This window comes from Sceloporus undulatus, chromosome 1 (genome assembly GCF_019175285.1).
Source record: "Sceloporus undulatus isolate JIND9_A2432 ecotype Alabama chromosome 1, SceUnd_v1.1, whole genome shotgun sequence".
Classification (NCBI taxonomy): domain Eukaryota; kingdom Metazoa; phylum Chordata; class Lepidosauria; order Squamata; family Phrynosomatidae; genus Sceloporus; species Sceloporus undulatus.
In genome coordinates this window covers 126,747,064-126,767,851 of record NC_056522.1, presented here as the reverse complement: position 1 = coordinate 126,767,851, position 20,788 = coordinate 126,747,064, and the positions used below count along the sequence as shown (strand labels likewise).

The 20,788-nt window shown below is 39.1% G+C and overlaps 1 protein-coding gene across 3 annotated transcripts in view; it reads left to right on the top strand.

Annotated features, from left to right (window-relative positions):
• LOC121919082 (potassium voltage-gated channel subfamily KQT member 5-like) overlaps positions 1-20,788 on the top strand; it is a 79,496-nt gene that overhangs the window by 12,263 nt on the left and 46,445 nt on the right. The window contains exons 1-4 of one of the 3 annotated variants that reach the window (XM_042445302.1): positions 5,316-5,396; positions 5,604-5,730; positions 13,798-13,973; positions 14,424-14,549. In XM_042445302.1, coding sequence (XP_042301236.1) covers positions 5,613-5,730; positions 13,798-13,973; positions 14,424-14,549 — 420 coding nt within the window. In that variant the 5' untranslated portion in view covers positions 5,316-5,396; positions 5,604-5,612. Of the gene's footprint in view, positions 1-5,315; positions 5,397-5,603; positions 5,731-13,797; positions 13,974-14,423; positions 14,550-20,788 lie in introns of those variants that run through there. The other 2 variants (XM_042445300.1, XM_042445301.1) reach the window with 2 other exon arrangements.

The following is a 20,788-nucleotide window of genomic DNA, read 5'->3' as shown; positions in this document are numbered from 1 at the left end:
ATCTTATTAACAGCATATTGCCCATGAGCACTAAAATCTTTGTTTGATATAACAGGAAAAAAAGCAAGTTTTTTTTTCTTAATAAGCTAATCAATCTGTCTTGTGCATTGTTTGTTGCTTCTAGAATTCACTTTCGTTTCTTTAAAACATTTATTGGAAGTTTACAGTAATGTGATTTTTTAAAAACTATATTGCAGTGCTCATCATTTGTGTGGGAAGTATAAGTTGAATATCTGTAACTGTAGTTCTTTAAGTGGTAATCTGTAAGCTCACACAAATGGGTTATCCTGCATCTGCGTAGTGCCTCTTTTGGCACATTCTAAAGCATTCTGAAGACTTTTGGCAGTAGCCCGCCCAGCTCCAGCAATCCTACATAAGGGGTTTCCTACTGAAACTCACCAGTTCCATAGACACCCTTGTGAACCAGCAAGAACAGGTGGGGTTGTGCGAGCTCACAAATGACAACTTGAAGAACTACAGTTAAAGGTATGTAACCTGTCCTTCTCCTTTGTGGTCTGTGTGACTCACACCAATGACTAGCAAGGTACATTAAGTAGTAGGCAGGGGTGTTGGTGCAAACAATCAAATTTTACTGAAAAAATGTGTATATAGTCAACATGCATAAGAGTAACAACTCTCTGCTCCAATATTCCTTCATACAACAAGAATGACAGAATTAATATGGAGAATCCCTGAAATAGTCCCTGAAATGGAGAGGACAATGAGGATGCACCTCACCCAGTCCTGATGGAGCCTGGTGATGACTCTGGTCAAAGAGGGAAGCGGGGGAGGCATACAGCATGAGGCCATACCAACTGAAGAGCAAGGTATCTCCTTGTGACCCATTCTGATGTGCCCTGGAATAGAAATCTACACACTGGGCAATTTGCGCTGAAGCAAAAAGACCCCATGGCTTGAATGCATATATTGGCTGAGAGCATCTGCGAGGACATTTCCTTCTCTGTGAAGATGGACAGTGAAAATGGGGATGTCTCTCAATGCACCAGTCCCAAAGTTGAAATGTGAGGTGAAAGAGGGTGTGAGATAGGGTACCATCAAGCTTGTTCAGGTGATACATTACCATAGTGTTGTCAGTAGACACTTGTACCACTTTGCGTCTCAACAGAGTTTTCAAGGAAACTAAGACATTTTCTATGGGCAACAGCTCCATAGCATTGATGTGAAAGCTCTTCTTCTGATAACCAAAAACCTCACACAATGAGATCGTCTAGATTGTTACTCCATCCCAACATTGATGCATCCATTATGACAAGGTCTTGGGATAGAGAAGGGCATTCTGACCAGGCATTGGATGGATTCAACCATCACTGTAATCTCAGTACCATGAGCCATTTTCTTGGAGAGTCCCAAAGCAGATTGAATGAAGTGATAAGCCTAGAAATGGCTCATCCAAAAACAGGCATTCTGGGTCACTGATGTACTTGATGGCAGATCACCCAGAGTGTCATCAACTTGTCAAGCCCTGACATGTTGTTATCAAAAGCAATTCTGTACCAACTTGCATAGATTGTTGAAAAGGTTGAGAATGAGGAAAGTTGCCTGGGCTGTGGAGTCTACAATCAGCGCAGTAAACTGAATTCAACATATTGGTTGAAGGTTGAACTTTTCCTTATTGAGAAAAAGGGGTGGAGCAGACTGACAGGAAGGGCCAGCTTGAAGCTACCATGGCCAAAGACGCCTTAGGAGCACGGCAAACACACATCGTGGTCCCAAAGGTGCCCTCCACCACCAGCCCAAATAGGAGTGGGAAAAGATCTGGTCTGTACATGCTGTAGCAAGAGGTTTCCTGAGGAGGCCAAAAACATATATGTCACAGAGTTGCTGAAGATGTGTCACCCAGGCTGCTGCTTGCCTACAAAAGACTGAAAGGGTCAACTCCATATATATGTCAAGCTTTGAATATTTGCTTGCCTTTAGATGTCCTTTTGAGTAAGGTGGCCATGGTGGGTCTCATGGGGCAAGCACTATAAAATACTTTACTGGGAGTAAGCACTATTGAATTCAGTACAAACTCAGTAAAAGTCATATTTGAGTAGATCTGTATAAAATTGCATCACAAGCCATCAGTCCTACAGCCACTTTCAGTGTTTCTTCAACACTGTTGAAGTTGTCCAGGTGTTTGTGGATTTCAAACACTGAAAGTAAACAAAGGCACGTTACAGACCACCCCTTTGGGGCAGCCTGTAGGTGCGACTTTCCCCGGTGTATCGGGGCCTCAGCTGCCAGACCGGCAGCCTCCAAGGCCCCGAATCGCCACTTTGCAGGCTGTGGGGAAGCGGCAAAAGGCCGCTTCCCCGCAGCCTGGAAAGGGGTGTCCTTGGGGCTTCAAGCCCCAAGGATACCCCGCGGCAGCGGGGAGGAGGAGAAAGGGGCCGCTTGGCCCCTTTCTCCCTTGCGTTGCTGGGCGCAGCCATCTGAAGGCTGCACCCAGCGACGCAAACCAGGAAGGAGCTCCGAAATGGAGCTCCTTCCTGCTCTGCGCAAAGGACACATTAAGTGCCCTCGCGTGGAGCGATGGCATCATATCCGCACCGCCACGTTTGGAGGTGGCGCGTTCATCACGCCATCATGGCGACGGCCAAGTGGAACGGCAGCCACCATTTTGTACGTGCAGAGCGCGTGCTAGGGTTGGGGGTGCGGAAGCACTGCCCCTTCCTAACCCTAGTACGCGCTCTGCGCGTACTTTCATGGCGGTCTGTAACCCGACAAAGGTTGGTTACCAGTCCTGAAGAACACCAAAATCAAGACTCAATTCATGCAAATGAACACTACCTAGGATCAGGAGGTTGCCCCACAGGCAATGGATTGCTAATTAAATAGACACACATCCACCTCGCATATCCTCCCACCCTGAGGCCTTGCCATTCAACAACAGACCAACATACAGATTAACATGTAAATCATTTCCTCCCAACTAAAAATCACACAAGTATATATATATATATATATATATATATATATATATACACACACACACACACACACACACACACCACAAACTTCCATGCCACCACCCTCTGAAGATACCAGCCACAGATGCAGGCGAAACATCAGGAATAAAGTCTTCTAGAATGTGACCACATAGCCCAGAAAACCCACAGAAAACTATGGATGCCAGCCATGAAAGCCTTCGACTTCACCTCCAGTTCTTCTTTGCCCACCTGCTTCTTTTCTATTAATAGTGCCCAGCCCATTCTATTCCTAGGCTCCATGTGAGGATTTACTGAGTTTCTCCTTCCCCAAACCATGTTCCTCCAAAATTTCTGCCTTACCATTATGATTTCCCTGGTTTTGATTCTCTGCTTACATTACCTCTCTTCTTTAAGCTAGCCTATTTCCTCACAATAATATACCCTTCCTCCTAATCTTAAGTGACATGAGGTTTCTTGCCTCAATTCTGTGTCTCTACTGAGACAGTAATAGTATTTGAAATGTTAGCAGAGAATCTTGATCATTCTGAAATACTGTTTTTTAACTTAAGTTTTATTTGCTCCAACACAACCAATCAGTGGGTGCTTCCAGGTTTTTATTAAGCAGTGGCTTTTCCACTCAGTGGAATTTTATAGAGGGAAAAGGCTTCCTCCAATATTCTCTTCCATTTGTAACTCACCATGTTTTCATGCTCTTTCCCCACCTTTTTTCTTAGCAGAAAAATAAACCCATTTAGAAGAATAGGTGGGCAACTCATTTTGATGGTAGTGTTTGATGTCTTCCACTTAGAAGCACCCAGTGTCACAAGCTCAAAACATAAAGCAAAATAGAGCACTCTGAGAGACAAGTGAAATAGAACTGATAAATTGTGAGTGTTTTAATAAATTGTATTGAATTGTTTACAATGTAAATGAACGTGCTGTGGTCCTGTGCAAGTAAAATGTGGACTAGTCAGATTTCTTAAATACTAAAAACTTAAGTGAATTTCTGGGGATGGGAGAATAAAAGTTGGATCATTATTTCTTTGCAAATGTTCTTGTGCTCAGTTTATTTTCCATGGTTGCTTACTAATCTGGTACCACACTGATTCGCATGTATGGATAACAAATGAGCCAGATGACATAGAACAGCTTTATCTTGGACAAGGAGATGTTTTATCTGCCAAATAAGATATAAATCTTACCTTCTGTTTCTTTAGCAAACTGCTTAATAAGTTTTTTCATGTACTTCATTCTGCTGGAGTTAGCTTATGAAACCTTAATTGCTTCAGACTACTGAAATCTAACAGTGATATCATGGAGGCTGATTTTTGTGAAGGTTGTGACATGGTATCTGTTTTCAATATACCGCTTTGTCTGGTTTGTACATCTTGGCTGTTATTTACCTTTTTAGTGTGCCCTGTTTTGAGAGGTGAAACAGGTAACAATATTTTAAACAACTGAAATATTAAAACCCTTCTTGTGGATCGCACTGATAAATATTTTTTGAATACTATTAAAACAGAAATGCTTCTGAAACAGAAAAGATTTGGCTAGATTTCTGTCAAACCTACTAGAAGGAGATTGGAGATATCTATTTTTAAGTAAATTAAAGGTGATATATTGCCATTTTCCCTTTACACTTGGACCTCCACATTTGCAGGGGTTAGGGGTGCAAGACCCCATGAATGTGGAAAAATCACAAATAGCTCCCACCCCTACGTGGAAGCCAGTTAAAGGGATGGGTGGGGGAAGAGGAGCAGACATGCACGCTCCTCTATCTCCCCTGCCCTCCGGTCCCTTTAACTGGCTCCCTGCCCCTTTCCTGGGTGAATGGGTGCCTGCTTTGGCCAGGCACTCATCCACCTGAGAAAGGGGAGAGGGAACGGATCCATCCCTCCAAGCCCCTTTCTCGCGTGGATAGGTGCCTGGGCAAGGCAGGCAGCCATCTGCCTGGCAAAGGCTTGGAAGAATGGATCCTTCCCCTCCCCTTTCCCAGACAAATGGATGCCTGGGGAATGCAGCAATCTAATCAGGGAAAGAGTGGGTTGGCATGCACACCCTTCCTGGCTTCTCCCTCCTGGGCTTCCCCCCCCCCCCCGGGAAAAAGGCAGGGAGGAAGGAGGGGTGCGTGCGCACAGTGGCCTTGACTTCACAAATAATCAAAACCATGAGTATCAAAGCCACAAATGTGGAGGGCTGAGTGTACTACACAAAGTAATTGGGTTCATACTTCACATTCTCAAATCATGCTCTGGAGAGTACATAGAACCATAGAGGTGTCACTAAATGCCCCCTATTTAAATTGTACTTGTCAAACTACAATTAGTTGTGCAGGTTTTTTTTAAGGGATAGATACAATACAGTATTAATCCACAAAAGTATTACTTACCTATAAAAAACTAGGGTACATAAGGATGAAGGACTCCAGCTTGCTTCAATCCCTGAAGGGCAACTTTTCTCTGTGTAACTATTTTTCCTTTTGCAATCTTCTTCCTGCCATTTTATTTTGTGTAAAAATGAATACCTGAATTTCATTGTATTAATTTATTTGTGAAGGAATGCAGTTATATTTCAGGTGCTTGACATACATAAGCCAGTAGTGAGGAGTATTTGCCTCTGTTCTCTGTACTGCTGAGTTCACTGCTGTGTTTCTTATTTGCTGCATTTCAGGAGTCTGTCATGATTGTTGTCTTTGGTTTGGAGTTTATCATACGTATCTGGTCTGCTGGCTGCTGTTGTCGATACCGTGGATGGCAAGGAAGATTGCGGTTTGCAAGGAAACCATTCTGTGTTATAGGTATGTTTTCAGATTGTGGCTGTTAAATTACAATACTGTCACCATTAGAGCAGAGTTCCATTTTCTATTATGTTGATTGAGTGTGATCTTGATGGTTGCATTGGCTTTTCTACCCAGGTATGGAAAGGGAAAGATCTTACACATGCTATGGAATTTCATGTATTCTTTGACTCAGCTAGTTCATGCATAGAGAGTGACTAAGAGAAAGCACATGTTCCAGTAGGTGATTCTTAGATTTTTAACTGAATTTTCTTTTTAACCAGGATGGCAGCAAGTATTGTCTGTATAAGCAGCCCATGCTGCATTTCTTAGCATTTTGTTTTGTCTGAAATTTTTATGAAGTTCCCACATATGTTTTTCCACTTTAAAGGATTGTGGAGGTATGGGTTTGTTTCAGAGATAAATAATACATGCAGTACTGAGTGTTGATCAGGTTTGTTTAAGTAAGTGTGCCACGTTTTCCCTTTTAAAATAGTTCTCCCTTTTAAAATGCACAATGTTGAAATCCTCTCTTCTTAGAGAATTTCTATATCTAATAAGAAAATTCCATTACAGTTTGTGTGTATGTAGGGAGGACTTTTTTTTAATGCTGTTCAAACTGTTAGCTGTTAGCTAATAAATCTGAAAAGCAGCATCTATAAATTTGTAAGCATAACAGAACATGTCTTTATTAGAGGATGGATATGTTCATGTTGGTGCATTAAACTTTCTCCCAACTCCTTGTTACCAGTTCTTACTTCAGTATCATACTGACATTTCAAAATTGGATGCTTTTATGGTTAAATGCAAATTAATTACATCAGCAATTTAAAATCGGGGTGACAAATGTAGATAGTGGCATGTAATGTAGACAGTGATATATGATGTAATGCAAACTATCTGTTTTTGCTATGGCTTCTGTTGCCATGGGATGGTGGGACCACATGCTTGTAGCAGAAGGTCTTATGAAGCAGGGGGTTGCTACTTACCAGCTATGCAACTACACAGGAGAAGAGGGCTTGTATCCATCCCAAAAAGATAGTGTAGGGGCATTTCTGAAAATTAGGTAGATTTAACATCAAAAAAGAAATTTGTCCAGGATAAAGGACCACTTTGTGGTATTGGTTGTGACTTCAGTGGCATGTACATGGCAGGGCATGTTATTTACACAGCAACTCAGTAGCGATGTTCATGTCTGTACCGCCACGTTGTGTTTTCTACTGAGAGGGTTAGGTCCCTCCCCTCTCTTATGCAGTGGTGTGCTGGGATAGAAGTTGGTTGCACATCAGCAAGCCACACCACAAGCTCCTGCTATATACGGATTTATTCAGTGGGCCTTTTCTTTCTTTCTTTATAGAATATTGCAAGAATTTGCTTGAGTAGAATACTTAAAACTAAATCTGCTTAGTAAAATAGGTTGCAATCCTGTATTAAGTAACATGGGACTAAATCCTATTGATTTCATTGGGGCCTACTTCTGAGGTCTACACTGCAAACCAACAAGCAATTTCTGCTTGCTGCTATGTCAGAGACATATATCAGTGCCAATTCTTGCTTCATACACACACACAACCTATTAGCAGTCCCAAGATCTTCAAGCCTTGGTTCTGATCCCTGGTCATAGTCTAATCATGTTAGTACACGGCTAGAAAAAAACATAAGACACAGCATCCAGGGGCAGAATGGGTTGGGTTACTGTGGAGCACCTACGAATTCAGAAGGCTCCAACCTGAACCATGCCAGCCACATGGTGGTACTTCTCACTGGTAATGGGAACTGGTACTGAGTTTTATTTTGCGCTGGCTATTCACTATCTTGGATTACCCCAAATGTAATACCTGACTAGATGTCAAGGTTGGTCATTGCATTTTGGGAATAAACTGGTAACCAGCCATTGTGCAACAGTGTGGAGCTCCAAGTCTATTCCCATTCTGGAGGGCTACTTCTCACTGCCACATCCACTACCCCTCGCCCCCTCCTGTGCCCCTCTTTGAGTTGGCACCATGCTTCTAAACAGGCAATGATATAGCACACTGTTGTTTTGTGTTGCTGAAATCAGTTGTGACATTTATGTTTAGATATAATATTATTTTAAACCTCTGAGAAATTTTTAATATAGGAAAATGGTATACAGGTTGAGTTTCGCTTGCTTGGAACCAGAACTGTTTGGATTTTGGAGGGTTTTTGTTTTTGTTTTTGTTTTTTTGAATATTTGTATACACATAATGAGATATCTTGGAGATGGGAAACAAGTCCCAATATCAATTCATTCTGTGATTCTATGTTTCATGAACACTGTATACACTTAGCCTGTGTATTTTTAATAATTTTGTGCTTGAAACAAAGTTTGTGTACATCAAACCATCAGAAAGCAAAGATGTCACTATTATAGCCACTCATCGGACAATTTTGGATTTTTGAATTCTAGATAAGGGAGATTCAGCCTGTAATAATGTTTGAAGCAAATACTGTAAATGCAAAACAGTCGATTGGTCTACTTTGGATTGTATTCTTAATGTATTCCTGTGTAAATCAGTGATTTTTTAAAGAAAGAAAGAAAAGCTCAAGCTAAAAAAACACAAACCAGGATCATGAAGTATATTTTTTCTAACCTAAAAATGTTCTTCTGAAGTGAACAGAATCAATAAAACTCCAATGAGAAACCAATTTCACGTGTATTTGTAGCCAACACGATTAATTCAAAGAAATAGATTCATGCTATGTTTTTCTACTTCCAAGTCTTTGGAGTTCTTAGTTTCCTTTGCAATCTTTAACTTCTGTGTTTGATATAGGAAAGGTATACATTCCATCCTAAAGTCACCACATTCACAAATACCACTCGATATTGTGGTGGGAGAAAGAAAAAATTGATCATTTGAGCGGCTGGCCACAGAGAGAGTTCTGCAAGGTAATAGTCCCAGAACTTCTCCCTAAATTCCTTCAGGCTGTCTGCCAGACTGTGGCCTTGAAGCAATCCCATCACTATGAAATACCAGCATCCAAAGAATGGAGCACCAGACTGATCAATTGCCACCTTTAGGAGAACAATTTTCATGTGTTGCCTTCCTTTTCTTGGGGCTATTTTGTCTACCCAGAAGTACCAGTAATGTAGGAGTGGTCCCATTGTACATCCTGTAATAAACATGTGTGCCATGCGGTCAGCATCCCAGTTCAGTGTGGGCTTTCTTCTTCTCTCCAAAGACTGCTGAATTATATCCGCACTTCCCAGTAAAATACCAGCGCTCACCGTATTGGTAATGATAAGCTTGCGGCCTCCAAAAAGTGGTGCATAAAGCCGTGCCAGGGCAGCCAGCTGTCGCAGAATACTGGCACGCATTTTCCTTTTCTCATCTCCGAAATAATCTTTTGCAGGCCTGATAAACTCAGTGAGATCTTTCCTGATCTTTCATCTTCTTCCTTTCCTCAACTGATTCTTTTTCAGGATTGCAGTTTTCTAGATATTATTTAAGTCCAAATAACTCATAGTGAAGACCAAAAGGAAAATCAGCACAGGTCAGGCACAAGAAATACATCATAGTATTCTAGTTAAGAACTTTGCTTGTACATTATTGTGATGTCACTGCTGACCTTCCACATCTTGCCATTAAGGCAGCAAAAATAAGTAAATAATTTCTACTGAGCAGGTGGGTATAAATAGCTCTCCTTGTACCGTGTATGAAGCACAGTCTAAAGGTTCAAATGTCTTGATTTCAATTGAACTTACATACATTAGTTTCTGATAATTCTTCCTTTGATAATTCTTCTCTTGAATTGTATAAACCCTGAATATTCAATAGGATACCTATCAGTTAGTCATTAGAAAAGTTTCCAAAGCAACTTGCTATAAAAATCAAAAAGCATTAAAGTTTAACAACAAATGTTTAACTGCTAAAACATATACAAAACACATTATGAAAACACATTTATATAGTTTCAGTTATAATTTTAGTCAAACAGTATATAAATTAACATTTTTCATCTCCAATTTCTGGGAATAGTTGTCAGTATGTCCTTCCTATTGTTTTAAAATATTATTGCCTACCATAGAAGTTCCACTATAGCTAAGGTTCTGCCCACTCCCTAAGTGATTTTATCTCCAAAAAAGAGAGAACACAGCAAAGTCTCATTTTCACATCTATGTGGGATTACACCATGTATACAGGGGAAGCATTCCTTAAATTGCACATGATACAGGCAATTTCCATTTTTAAAATATATGAACAACAGATTAAATTGGGACTTAAAGTCAAAGTTGTATGCTGTGATCTTTATCCATATAAAAAGTGAAGAATTCTGTGCCAATTAAAGCATCCAAATCATTACCATAGGTTATAGAACATGTTGCAATAACCTGCGGATAACTCTTATCCTAATAGGAGATTACTAGTCCATGGACAACGCTTATAGGATGTTTTGCAATAATCCACATAGCAGATTTTCAATCCATGAATAACTGCGGGAAGGAAAACTAATAGCAGTTTGACTGAGTATATGGGATGTACTTTGGGATTAACACTATTGGCTGAATTTGAATTTACACTATTGGCTGAATTTGCTTCACCATAGCATCTGTTGAACCCTAGTCAAACAGAAATCTACCCAGCAATATGGATGTTTGCTAAAAAAATTTAAAGAGTTGATTACAAAAGAGGAGCCATTTGGAACAGCCTCTCATGAGTTGTATGATGCTGCTACTAAAAGTGGGAAAAACACTTCAGTGCATATATAGAGGCTTTTTCTGTGAATTTATACATGATTTAGCCTTTCTCGACATGGGGTCAGATGTGTGCAAATGATGTTTTTATTTCATCAAATGTAAGCTGCTCTGATAGCCTTTTGGCTGAAGAGCAGGGTATAAATTTTATAAATAAATAAATATGATAAAATTGAATATACACCAGCAAAACTAATAAATAGAAAGAAGGAGAACCCCAGGCAGTTCAATAAAATGTAGTATATTGGATCTGTCGTGTTGATAACAAGCTCTGCACAGTGCAAATCTGTGGTGTCCTTTTGTTTTGGCTTTAAAAAAGCCTACATCTATGAACAAATGACATCATAAAATGTGCATCCTTCATGTTGTTAAGAGGTGCTAAGAGGCACACTGCACAAATTCCTATTGTTCATGTAATTCAGAAATAACACCCATCTTTCTGAATTCCTCCTGCTAACATTGTTATTCTAGTGAAGAGGAACAGTAGAAATCAATTTTCACATCCTGGAACAAATTATTATTCAGGACTTTTGTGATATCTAAGCCATTTCAGCTTCTTAAAGTCTTAAAAAGCAATGTAGTTTTACATCCTAAAACAAAAATTGCAAAAGCAGGGAAACTGTTACATTTGTATTTCCCATGTTGATAATTAATAATATTCCCATAAAGAGAATGTTCCATATCTACTTGAGAACACAGAAAGGCTTTGGCTAAGATAACAACATCTGCAAAAATCAGACCGTGCCATGTATTCAGAACATTTCCTGAATACTTAGTCTTCACAAGTAGGTAATGTTTAGTCTCATAATGCTCTGTCAGGTTTGAAGCAGACAAATTTAGTTTAAGAGAAAGAAAGCTCCGCTCCGCTCTGGGCCCACAACAAACTCCAACTCCCAGAAATCATAGAGTTGGAAGAGACCAAAGCTGCTAACTTAAATGTTTGTCAGGATATAGGAATCTGATCACTATTTTGACATTTTGTTAGGGCAAGCAAATATGTGGTAGTTTGCAATGTTTGTTTATTGTACATGGGTAGCTTGTTTTGCTTCGTAGCAAGAAACCCAGGAAAGGGATGTATGCATTTCAGTGGTGCTATTGCTTGTAAATAAGATGGAGGGATGGTCAGAGCTGATATAATTCCTGAGTCACTATGAAGTTCTTCGTCACACACTAATGTTTACAGAGATGTCATAAATGTGTACCACCATATGAGCAGCTTGTAAGTGGGCTCTTTAAGTATGACTTGTTCAGGTTTGGCCCTGGAAAACTGGCTCCATCCATCGTTTGCCCACCTACAAGCTGCTCACATGGTGATGATGCATTTATAAGATCTTGTCATGAGAAAGAATTGCAAAAGAAACTTTGGAACAATTTAAGAGCAAAACCACTATCCATCATGCCATCATTCTAGCATGGTATCACTTGGATAAACAAAATTTGTCCTTGTCTGCAGCTCTGGTGATGCATATAAAAGGAGCACAGGGAAGCTCGCCTCCCAAGCTTCAAATATCAAAGATGTGAGTTGAGATTTCTTTGGTTGCAGTAAAAATATGTTGTGATGTTTCTACCAAAGAAAACTCAGTTTCACCTCTATCCATTTCTTCATCTTGATTTTACTTTCATTTATTAACATGGTATATAGTGACAAACTGGAATGTACAGAATTAAAGACTTATTCCATAGGGAGTTGTTCTTTTCAGCAGAGGAACTCAAAAAAAAAAAAATGAAGATTGGTGATCTTGTCTCCCTATGAGGCACAAAACAAAATCTTCACATCTACACAATTCTATAGGAATGTGCAGTTGTGGTCCTCTGAGATCCCCAACTGCTTTTGAACAGTTTTGTGTCATTCCTATAGACATAAAGATCAGTTCTCAGAGTTATACAATGGGCTTACTGAAATGGCTTATAGAAGAAGGTTGTGGCAAAAGTGGATTTCAAAGGGAAAATTCCCAACTCAGAGTGGAAAGACTATGGGAATCCCTGTGTAAATAAATACAGGGTGGAAATGTTTTTAACTTGGTTGCTGGCACTAAGCTCCTATTCCAATAAACAGGCTTCATTCAAGTGTCACACAGAACACGAAGAAGAACTGGAAGGTACTGTTGTTATTGTCAATTTTCTCAGGGACAAAGGTGGTATGTTTTACCATTACCATCTGTACCATGAGTGGAAATAATAATAAATAATAAATAAACCTTTTATTTCTACCCCGCTTTTTGTGAAAACAATCACAGCAGCTTACAATGTTAAATAACCAAATAGTTTACATGTGCAGTGTTGCTTGGACAGAATATGGTTAGTTACATTTTCTAACATGTAAACTGAAAGCAGCAAAAGCTGAATGAAAAAAAGATGTGCTCACAGAGATTTGGTAGCTATTTGTTTCGCCTTCAAAGAGTCATTTGATGTCATTTAGTCCATCAGTACAACTGATGAAATTTTGAGGGACTGTTTTCATAGGTAAATAATTAGTACAACACATATGTTTGACAAAATATAACGATGGGCTGTATCAGTTTGTTTGTGTTTTTGTGTGTGTGGTTTTTCACATTACAATAAATTAAAGGGAGGAAATTGTAAAAGTCATACTGTAGTTTGTTAACATTTTATACTTTGTTAAACCAAGAAAAGAAAATGTGCCACTTTCATTTTTGAAAATGCCCCTAATCTACAATGTATTAGATGTATGAGCTGCAAGGAGGGTACATAGGAGAGAACTCTGGGTTACATCTCTTTTAAATATTTGCTTCCAGTTTGGCCCCAAGAAACTGACACACAAATTAGATGAAGGTGGTAATACACATGCCTTGAAATGCAAGAAGTATGCCCAAGAAGAATGGGAAAGTGTGGGGGGAAATGCTATTCTTTTTTTAAATAATTACATATGGAGGGATTTCTTATAAGTGAATTTAGCATTGTTAGTGAAATATGTTATATTATTGCATTTTTATATTGTTTGTTAAACTTTCAAATTTATAAGGACATTATTATCTCATCTCTTTTCAGGTTTATAGATGTCTTTGTTGCTTTTGAAAGTTCTATCGATGCAGTTTAATACTTTGCCATAGAACATACATTAGTGCTTATTGCCTCTACTTACAAGAATTGCTATTTTAAAAGTTCAAAATCTAATATGTGTGTGCAATTTATCTCTTCTTTCAGGGCTGCCTGTGTGTTCCTTCTGAACACTGAGCTCCATATTTTATCAGAAATGCAGTTCTGATTGTAAAGTCTGAATTAAAACAAAGTGGGCATAAAGGCTGCTCTCAATGTATAAAACCACCCACTTCACCCAATCTACAGTGATATGCTATTCAATTTTACTGGTCAATATACATTCATTAATATGTTTTGTAACACATTTCTTTCAGACATAATTGTTCTCATCGCTTCAATAGCAGTTGTTTCTGCAAAAACTCAGGGTAACATTTTTGCAACATCAGCACTCAGGAGTCTTCGTTTCCTGCAGATCCTTCGTATGGTGCGCATGGACCGAAGAGGAGGGACTTGGAAACTGTTAGGTTCAGTGGTCTATGCACATAGTAAGGTATGGGCTTGTCCATCTCATATATTTCTCTGATTTTCCTCTCTATGATTCAAGTATGTATTTCATGCTAAGAAAGAAAGAAGATTTCTTAAGACCAGGGCTATGCAGTTCATTTTGCATACTCAAAGAGGATTTGGCCTTCTGTTTCTTGAACAGTAGGCTCTTTTGCAAGTGTGGAAAAGTTATGAAGTGCTTGTGATATAGCATGACATGAGGGTCTGCTGTTTAAGGAGAAACCAATCAATCTCACAAAAATATACTAAAAGTCCTATGCCATAAAGCAGCATGATTATTATTTTTTGTTTTAAGGAGTATACAGACCACGAGCATTTCATATTGAACTAGAAAGGTGTTCACAGAACATGGTAATATATATCTTCCAACAGATGAATAGCTACAGTTGTTGAAATACATGCTTACTTTTTTATTCTATCTTTTCCTATCTTACAGGAGTTAATCACAGCCTGGTACATAGGATTTTTGGTACTCATTTTTTCATCTTTCCTTGTCTATCTGGTTGAAAAAGATGAAAATGATCAATTTTCTACATATGCAGATGCACTATGGTGGGGCACAGTAAGTACAAAATCAGCTGAACTACAATAAGAAAAATAATAAATGAATGAATTATTCACTCTATCTAATATTGAATATTCATATTCAGAATTATATTTAGTGAGTGCTCTTTGTTCTTTTCTTTACATTTTCTTTCTTTCCTCCTCCTACCCCTTTGTGCTTTTATTACTTTTCAGTAGAGGATAAAAACCTTGAAAACATGATTATAGTGGATATTCCAAGAGTGGGGTTTTCTCAGTGGCTTTATGCTGTTGGAACTGATATAAGGATGTGGGCAGCCATTTTTTGGTGGAGGTTAGATTCTTCTAGCCTTGGCTTTGTACAAACTGACATAGCCTCTAGGCAAGGAGCTAGCAAGTGGTAAGTGGAAAAATGAGAATGCAAACTCCCTAGAAAAGTTTCTCAAACCAGGGCTTCCAGTGATTATGTCTAGGTCCATTGCTATCTGCTCCACCATTGCCACATATCCACCATAGTTGTCATAATCCCAGACATCAAAGATCCAGAATACTCAAAGGAATGCTCAAAGGAGAATGAAGCTGCTCCATCCAGGAGAAAACTATCCATATTTGCTCTCATGTTTTCCCTACCCAAGGCCCTAGCACTGCCCTCAGAGTCAAAAGGTGGGTCTACAACAGTATCTTCAACTCCTTGATTTTGCAGGAGTCAGTAAATACTGAATCATTTAAAGATCTGTTAAAAAGCCAAGTTTTCCATGGAGGCAGGAGCTAACTCCCTTGAACCATAAACCTTGGCCTCTTTGGACTGGCCTTCATTAGATCCTGACACTGGGTTTTGAGAGGACTTCTCAGGAAGTGAAAAATGCAAAATATACTTAGAAACTGACTATATTGCTGTTTGAGTTTTCATATTAGAACCAAACCAAGAAAATGGTGTTGGGACTGAAACAAAACAGTGGGCAAAACTAGTCCTCCTTTTCAGCACTTTTGGCATTTCTCAGCAAAAGATTGTAAACTGTTTACAAAGGTGTTGGAGGGAACAGGTAATCGGCCTGCATTGCTTAATCCCTTACATTTCAGCCCATCCTGCTGAAAATAGGGCAGTGCAGCAGAGGAACTGTTTCTGCATTCAGAAATGGATGTGGTTCCTTTGCATTATATTACCTTCAGTGAGATCCACTTTTGGATGTGCTTCCCAAAATGAGAAAGCACTAACTTGTTCTAATATGCTGGCATTGCCAAACTACTATATTTACCAGACTGAACCTCCTAGTTCAGTTTATAATACACCCATCCTTCCACATTTGCGGTTTTGACTTTTGCAGATTTGATCATTCATGGATTTTATTAATATGTTCTCTCTAGGAATATCTAGATCCTCCAGCGCAACTATATGGTCAACTTTAACCAAAAGTCACACTGAAGGACCTAGAGATTCCTAGAGAGAACACTCCACTATGCATTTATAACTCCTCTAGAGCAATTCAGTGGCCAGTGTCTGGCAGATGTTAACCACAGAGTTGCACTGGAGGACCTAGAGATTCCTAGAGAGGTGTTCTCTCAATTAAAAACATAGTGTTTTTTATTTGTAGTTTTTCCACATTCATGAGGCTCCTGTGCCCCTAACCCCAGTGAATGTTGGGGGGATGAGTGTACATCCACATTATCATACATAATGATATGCTAGCTATGCATTAATTGGGGTACATTTTTGCAACATCTCCCAGGGTGATGTCATAAATAGGAGAAGGCCTGATGTCATGCTGCAAGCATGCTGAATTTAGTGTTGCTATTTTGAAGCATGGTGGTCCCACATGTGTTTTCTGTGGATAGAAATAATAATGGCTTTTTATATGATTTGTGAAGAGTTAGATTTCAGGAGCAATTGTTTTTGATGAACAGAGCAATTATTTTCCATTTTAAAAAGATGTACTAATATTACCACTAACAATATATGATTAATTTTAAGCTGTTAGCATAATTAAGAGTTAATTGTAATACACTGCAATAAATTTTGCTTTGTTTAATCACATATCTAGGAACTTGAGCCTTTTGATATAATTTGATCCATTAATTTGGATACACTAATCTAATCCTATTCCATTTCTGATAATTATAACAAAAGGGGCACTTTGAAATTCTTTTGAATAGGAATGTAGGAAGCTGCCTTATGCTTATGCTATGTTGAATTGTTTGTTCATCCTATTATTATTATTATTGTTATTATATCCTGCTTTTTCATCAAAATTGGGACACAAAACAGCTAACAAAAAACAATACAGTTGAAAACATACAAAAGCGGGCATTACAATGGAATTAAACTAGTATAGCATTTAACTACTGTTTATGCAGCTCCTTAACAACCTTCAAATCCAGCACCACAGAGCATTAAGAGCCCAACCTCAATCGTCTGTAAAGGCCTGGTAGCACAAAAATGTTTTAACTTGCTACTAGAAGGTCAACAAGGATGGGTCCATCCTGGATTCTCTGTGGAGGAAGTTCCAAAGTCTGTGAGCAGCAAATAAGAAGGCCCTCTCCCTTGTTCCCTCCAAAGAAGCCTGAAAAGGTGGTGGGACAGAGCAGAGGGCCTTTCCAGATGATCTTAAAATCCTAATTGGCTCATACGGGGAGATACACTCCTTCAGATAGTCTGGACCCAATATAGTATATACATATAGTGTGTGTGTGTGTGTGTGTGTGTGTGTGTGTGTGTGTGTGTGTATCCTTCTATATGTGTATTCACATGTAGCTTAGTTGCAGCAGCTATCTTGGATCTCAGTCTTTCCCATCATCTGGGTCTCAGTAACTGGACAGGTCAGGAACAGAACCTTTGACTCTCTGTAAGTAGAGTGCACGGTGTGATGACTCAGTCTCCCATAATAGCAATAGCAATAGCAACTTCATTTATATACCACTTCATACCACACTAAGTAGTCTCTAAGCGGTTTGCAATTGTAAGTTAATTGTGCCCATCAAGCTGGGTATTCAATTTAACGACCTCAGAAGGATGCCAGGCTGAGTCGACCCTGAGCCCCTGGCTTGGATTGAGTGAGTGGCTGCAGTACAGGCGTTTAGCCACTGCGGCACCAGGACTCCATATGAATAACACTCGTACTTCTACCACTTTTCCTATTGCAGACCACAGAATTTTATATTTTCACCATTCCTCCAAACATATACATTCAATACTATGCAAAATATATAGCAGACAAGTAACACATCAAGTTCTGAATAAGGTTAAACTAGGATATTTAGATTCTCTGATTCATTCAGCTCCTGTAACATATGGAAACAGTTTGTGGAAGTGCTTATGTCAGTGCTCCTGACAGCGAATGGCACTGATGTAGATATTCTCATATCTCATACTTCGAAAGAGAAAAAACAACCATGCTATTTGGCTTCATGTGAATAGGTCTGTAGAATCTTTACTGTATGATTAGTTTTTGTTTTTGTGAAGTGATGAATTCTACAAACTTTCCATGGGAACAGGTTCATTTGAGCATGTCGTGTGAAAATGTGAAGCCATACAGACTCTGCATGGGAAGTCTGCTATCACAGAAATACAGGTCCTCAGTTTTTGGCCTTTGATTAAGGAACATGGTTGGGAAAAATGAGGGAGTTACGTCATGGACAACCTGATTATATTCTTCCTGCATTTGCCGCACTGGTTGCAATACAGATCTCTGCTTATGGTGTACAATGTGTCACTCAGTGCTATTTCATTGGCCTTTTCAAAGCTAATTATCCAGTGTATCATTTATATTGTTGTTTAGGAAATATGGTCAATCCTATAACTAAAAAATTAGGACCATTCCGCATACTCTCCGTCTTGATAACTACTGGGTACAGCGATCTGATTTTATTTAACTTTGTTTATTTTTATTATTATTTTTAATAAAAATATTTGTTCACCAGTTTTTAATATCTACTTAAAACACCTTTGGTGAAAGAGTTCTGTTGAGGAAAGTTTAGTTAAACTGGTTAAAGTCCTGGTAACTAATTTCAGCTTGTGGTTGCTATTTATATTGCTATCAGTGTTCAGGCTGCATTACAGAAAAATCATAAGCAAAGCCCAGGCCATGCCTCAAACATCAATCTGGATTTGCAGTCTAAACCTCTTCTGAATACATGAGCTGTGACAGTGTCAAGGCAAAATTATGGTTTTTACAGTTGAGATGTGGACTTGTAAAGAAATGACATCTATGCATTGCTTAAGAACCATTCTGCAGTTCAATGCCTGAAAGGGAGTAAGGAGTCTCTGATATGCTGACAGATGTAATGTTTTTGTTAGGACTTCAGCACCTATTGAGTGTGTGAAAGAATAAGGTAGATTTTGTTCCTTTGGAAAGATGTGCTGCTATTTCTTCTTTCTCCCAATTATATAAAATTCTGAAGGCCCCTCAGTATTCTTCTCTGTTGAGAAGACGATGATTGTGCAGCATCATTAAAGAGAGAAGACAGCTGGCTCGATCTCTTTCATAAGCGCCTCTTCTTCTCATCAAATATAGCTTGGAAACATCTCCCTGTTCCCCAGTGTCTGGCAAGGATAGCAGCCTGGATGAAGGCCTGATAATTTAGGCTCATTCCTGATAAACAGGATGATACTAGTTTGCTGAGAGAAGAACGTTATGAAATGGCAAGTCCATCAAAGGAAGACATTTGTTCATCTTTTGTTAACATTTCAGGTCTTAACTGTCCCTACAGTCATTTGAGGACTATAATTTATCTTGTGTTTCCATATATAAACTAGCATCCAGTGTGAATTTGTGCATTTGGCATCACTGTCCTTTTTGCTCAAAGCCATGAATATGCATACGCCCTGATTGCCTACATGTGTTGAAATCAAACCAATTTCATATCAGACAGGAAGGAGGGCAGAGTTGAAGTACTGGTAATGCCTTGTCATCAGTAATAGCACAGGCATTACACATTGTGTATCTGTGATAATTATATAACTGACTTTCGTAAATCAATCTCCACAGAAGTGCACTCTGCATGGGAAGGGGGCGAAATCACATTTAGCTAATCAAGATCTATTTGGCACTAAGAAGTCATCACAAGCAAGCCTATTTTTATGCCATATAGGCAGACCAGAGAGGGGCATTGCCATTCCAGTTTAGTCCACCAGAGAACCTGGTTTGTCAGTAGATGTGCACAGCCCCAAGCAATCCGTATGGCCATCAAAAAGAAGTGTCATGGCCCCAGAAGAAGGCAGAGAGCCCCCTGTCATTTCTTGCTCCATGCCAAGTAGAGACAGGGGCCTTATGGATTTGTCCTGCCATGATTATAAATGACACTGAGGAAGTCATGTTTTCATTGTATGTGCTTGCACATTAAGGTGCTTCACAGAAATAGAATGGCTTCATGAATTACACTGCTTACTTTATATAGACATATTTAAAGGTTTTCAAAAACCTCAAGACAGGTCTTTTCAGATCACCTTAACTTTCCATCAATCCCTCATTCCAGTTCCTACAAATGAAAGTGCATTTAGATTATTCATTTTATAATTGTTTAGATTTCTAGATTAATCCTAAACTAAATTTCACTGCCAATATGGTATAGTGGTTGGGGTATTGGGCTGTGACTCAGGAGATCAGGGTTTGAGTCCCCACTCAGCCATGGAAAACCACTGCAAGATCTTGAGCAAGTCACACTCTCTCAGCCTCAGAGGAAGGCAAAGGCAAACCCTCTCTAAACAAATCTTACCAAGAAAACCCTGTGATAGATTTATGTTAGGGTCACTATGTGTTGGAAATTACATATGAAACACACACAGAGGCACATGATACACAGACAAATGTGACCGTTATCCCAAAGTTCATTTTGTAGTTCCTTTAAAGGAATCTGGTTCTGTCATTTAAGAGGTAGGAATGCTATATTAACATCCCTGTTGGTTCCTAATTCTACTTGCTAAATAAGTAGAAATGTAAAAGTCTGGGATTGTCTACTCCAACTACTAAAAGCCAGTGCATTTTTCCTAACAATGGAGATAGTTCTGAGTAAAAGAACCATTTTCAGAAATTGGGAAGGGAGGGTCAATTTTCTTCTTTTTCTTCTTCTTTTTCTTCCTCCTCCTCCTCCTCTTCTGTTTCTGCTTCCCACTGGTCCTTAGAAGATCCCCAAATACCTATATCTCAATTCATGGTTAATTTGGTTAATTTGAATATAGCCTAATCCCTCTTTCCATCTCATGGAAATAAGGTGGACTTTTAAAAGTCACTTTGAGTTTCTTGCTAGGAGAATGGTGGAGTATAAATTAAATAAATATCACCCCAC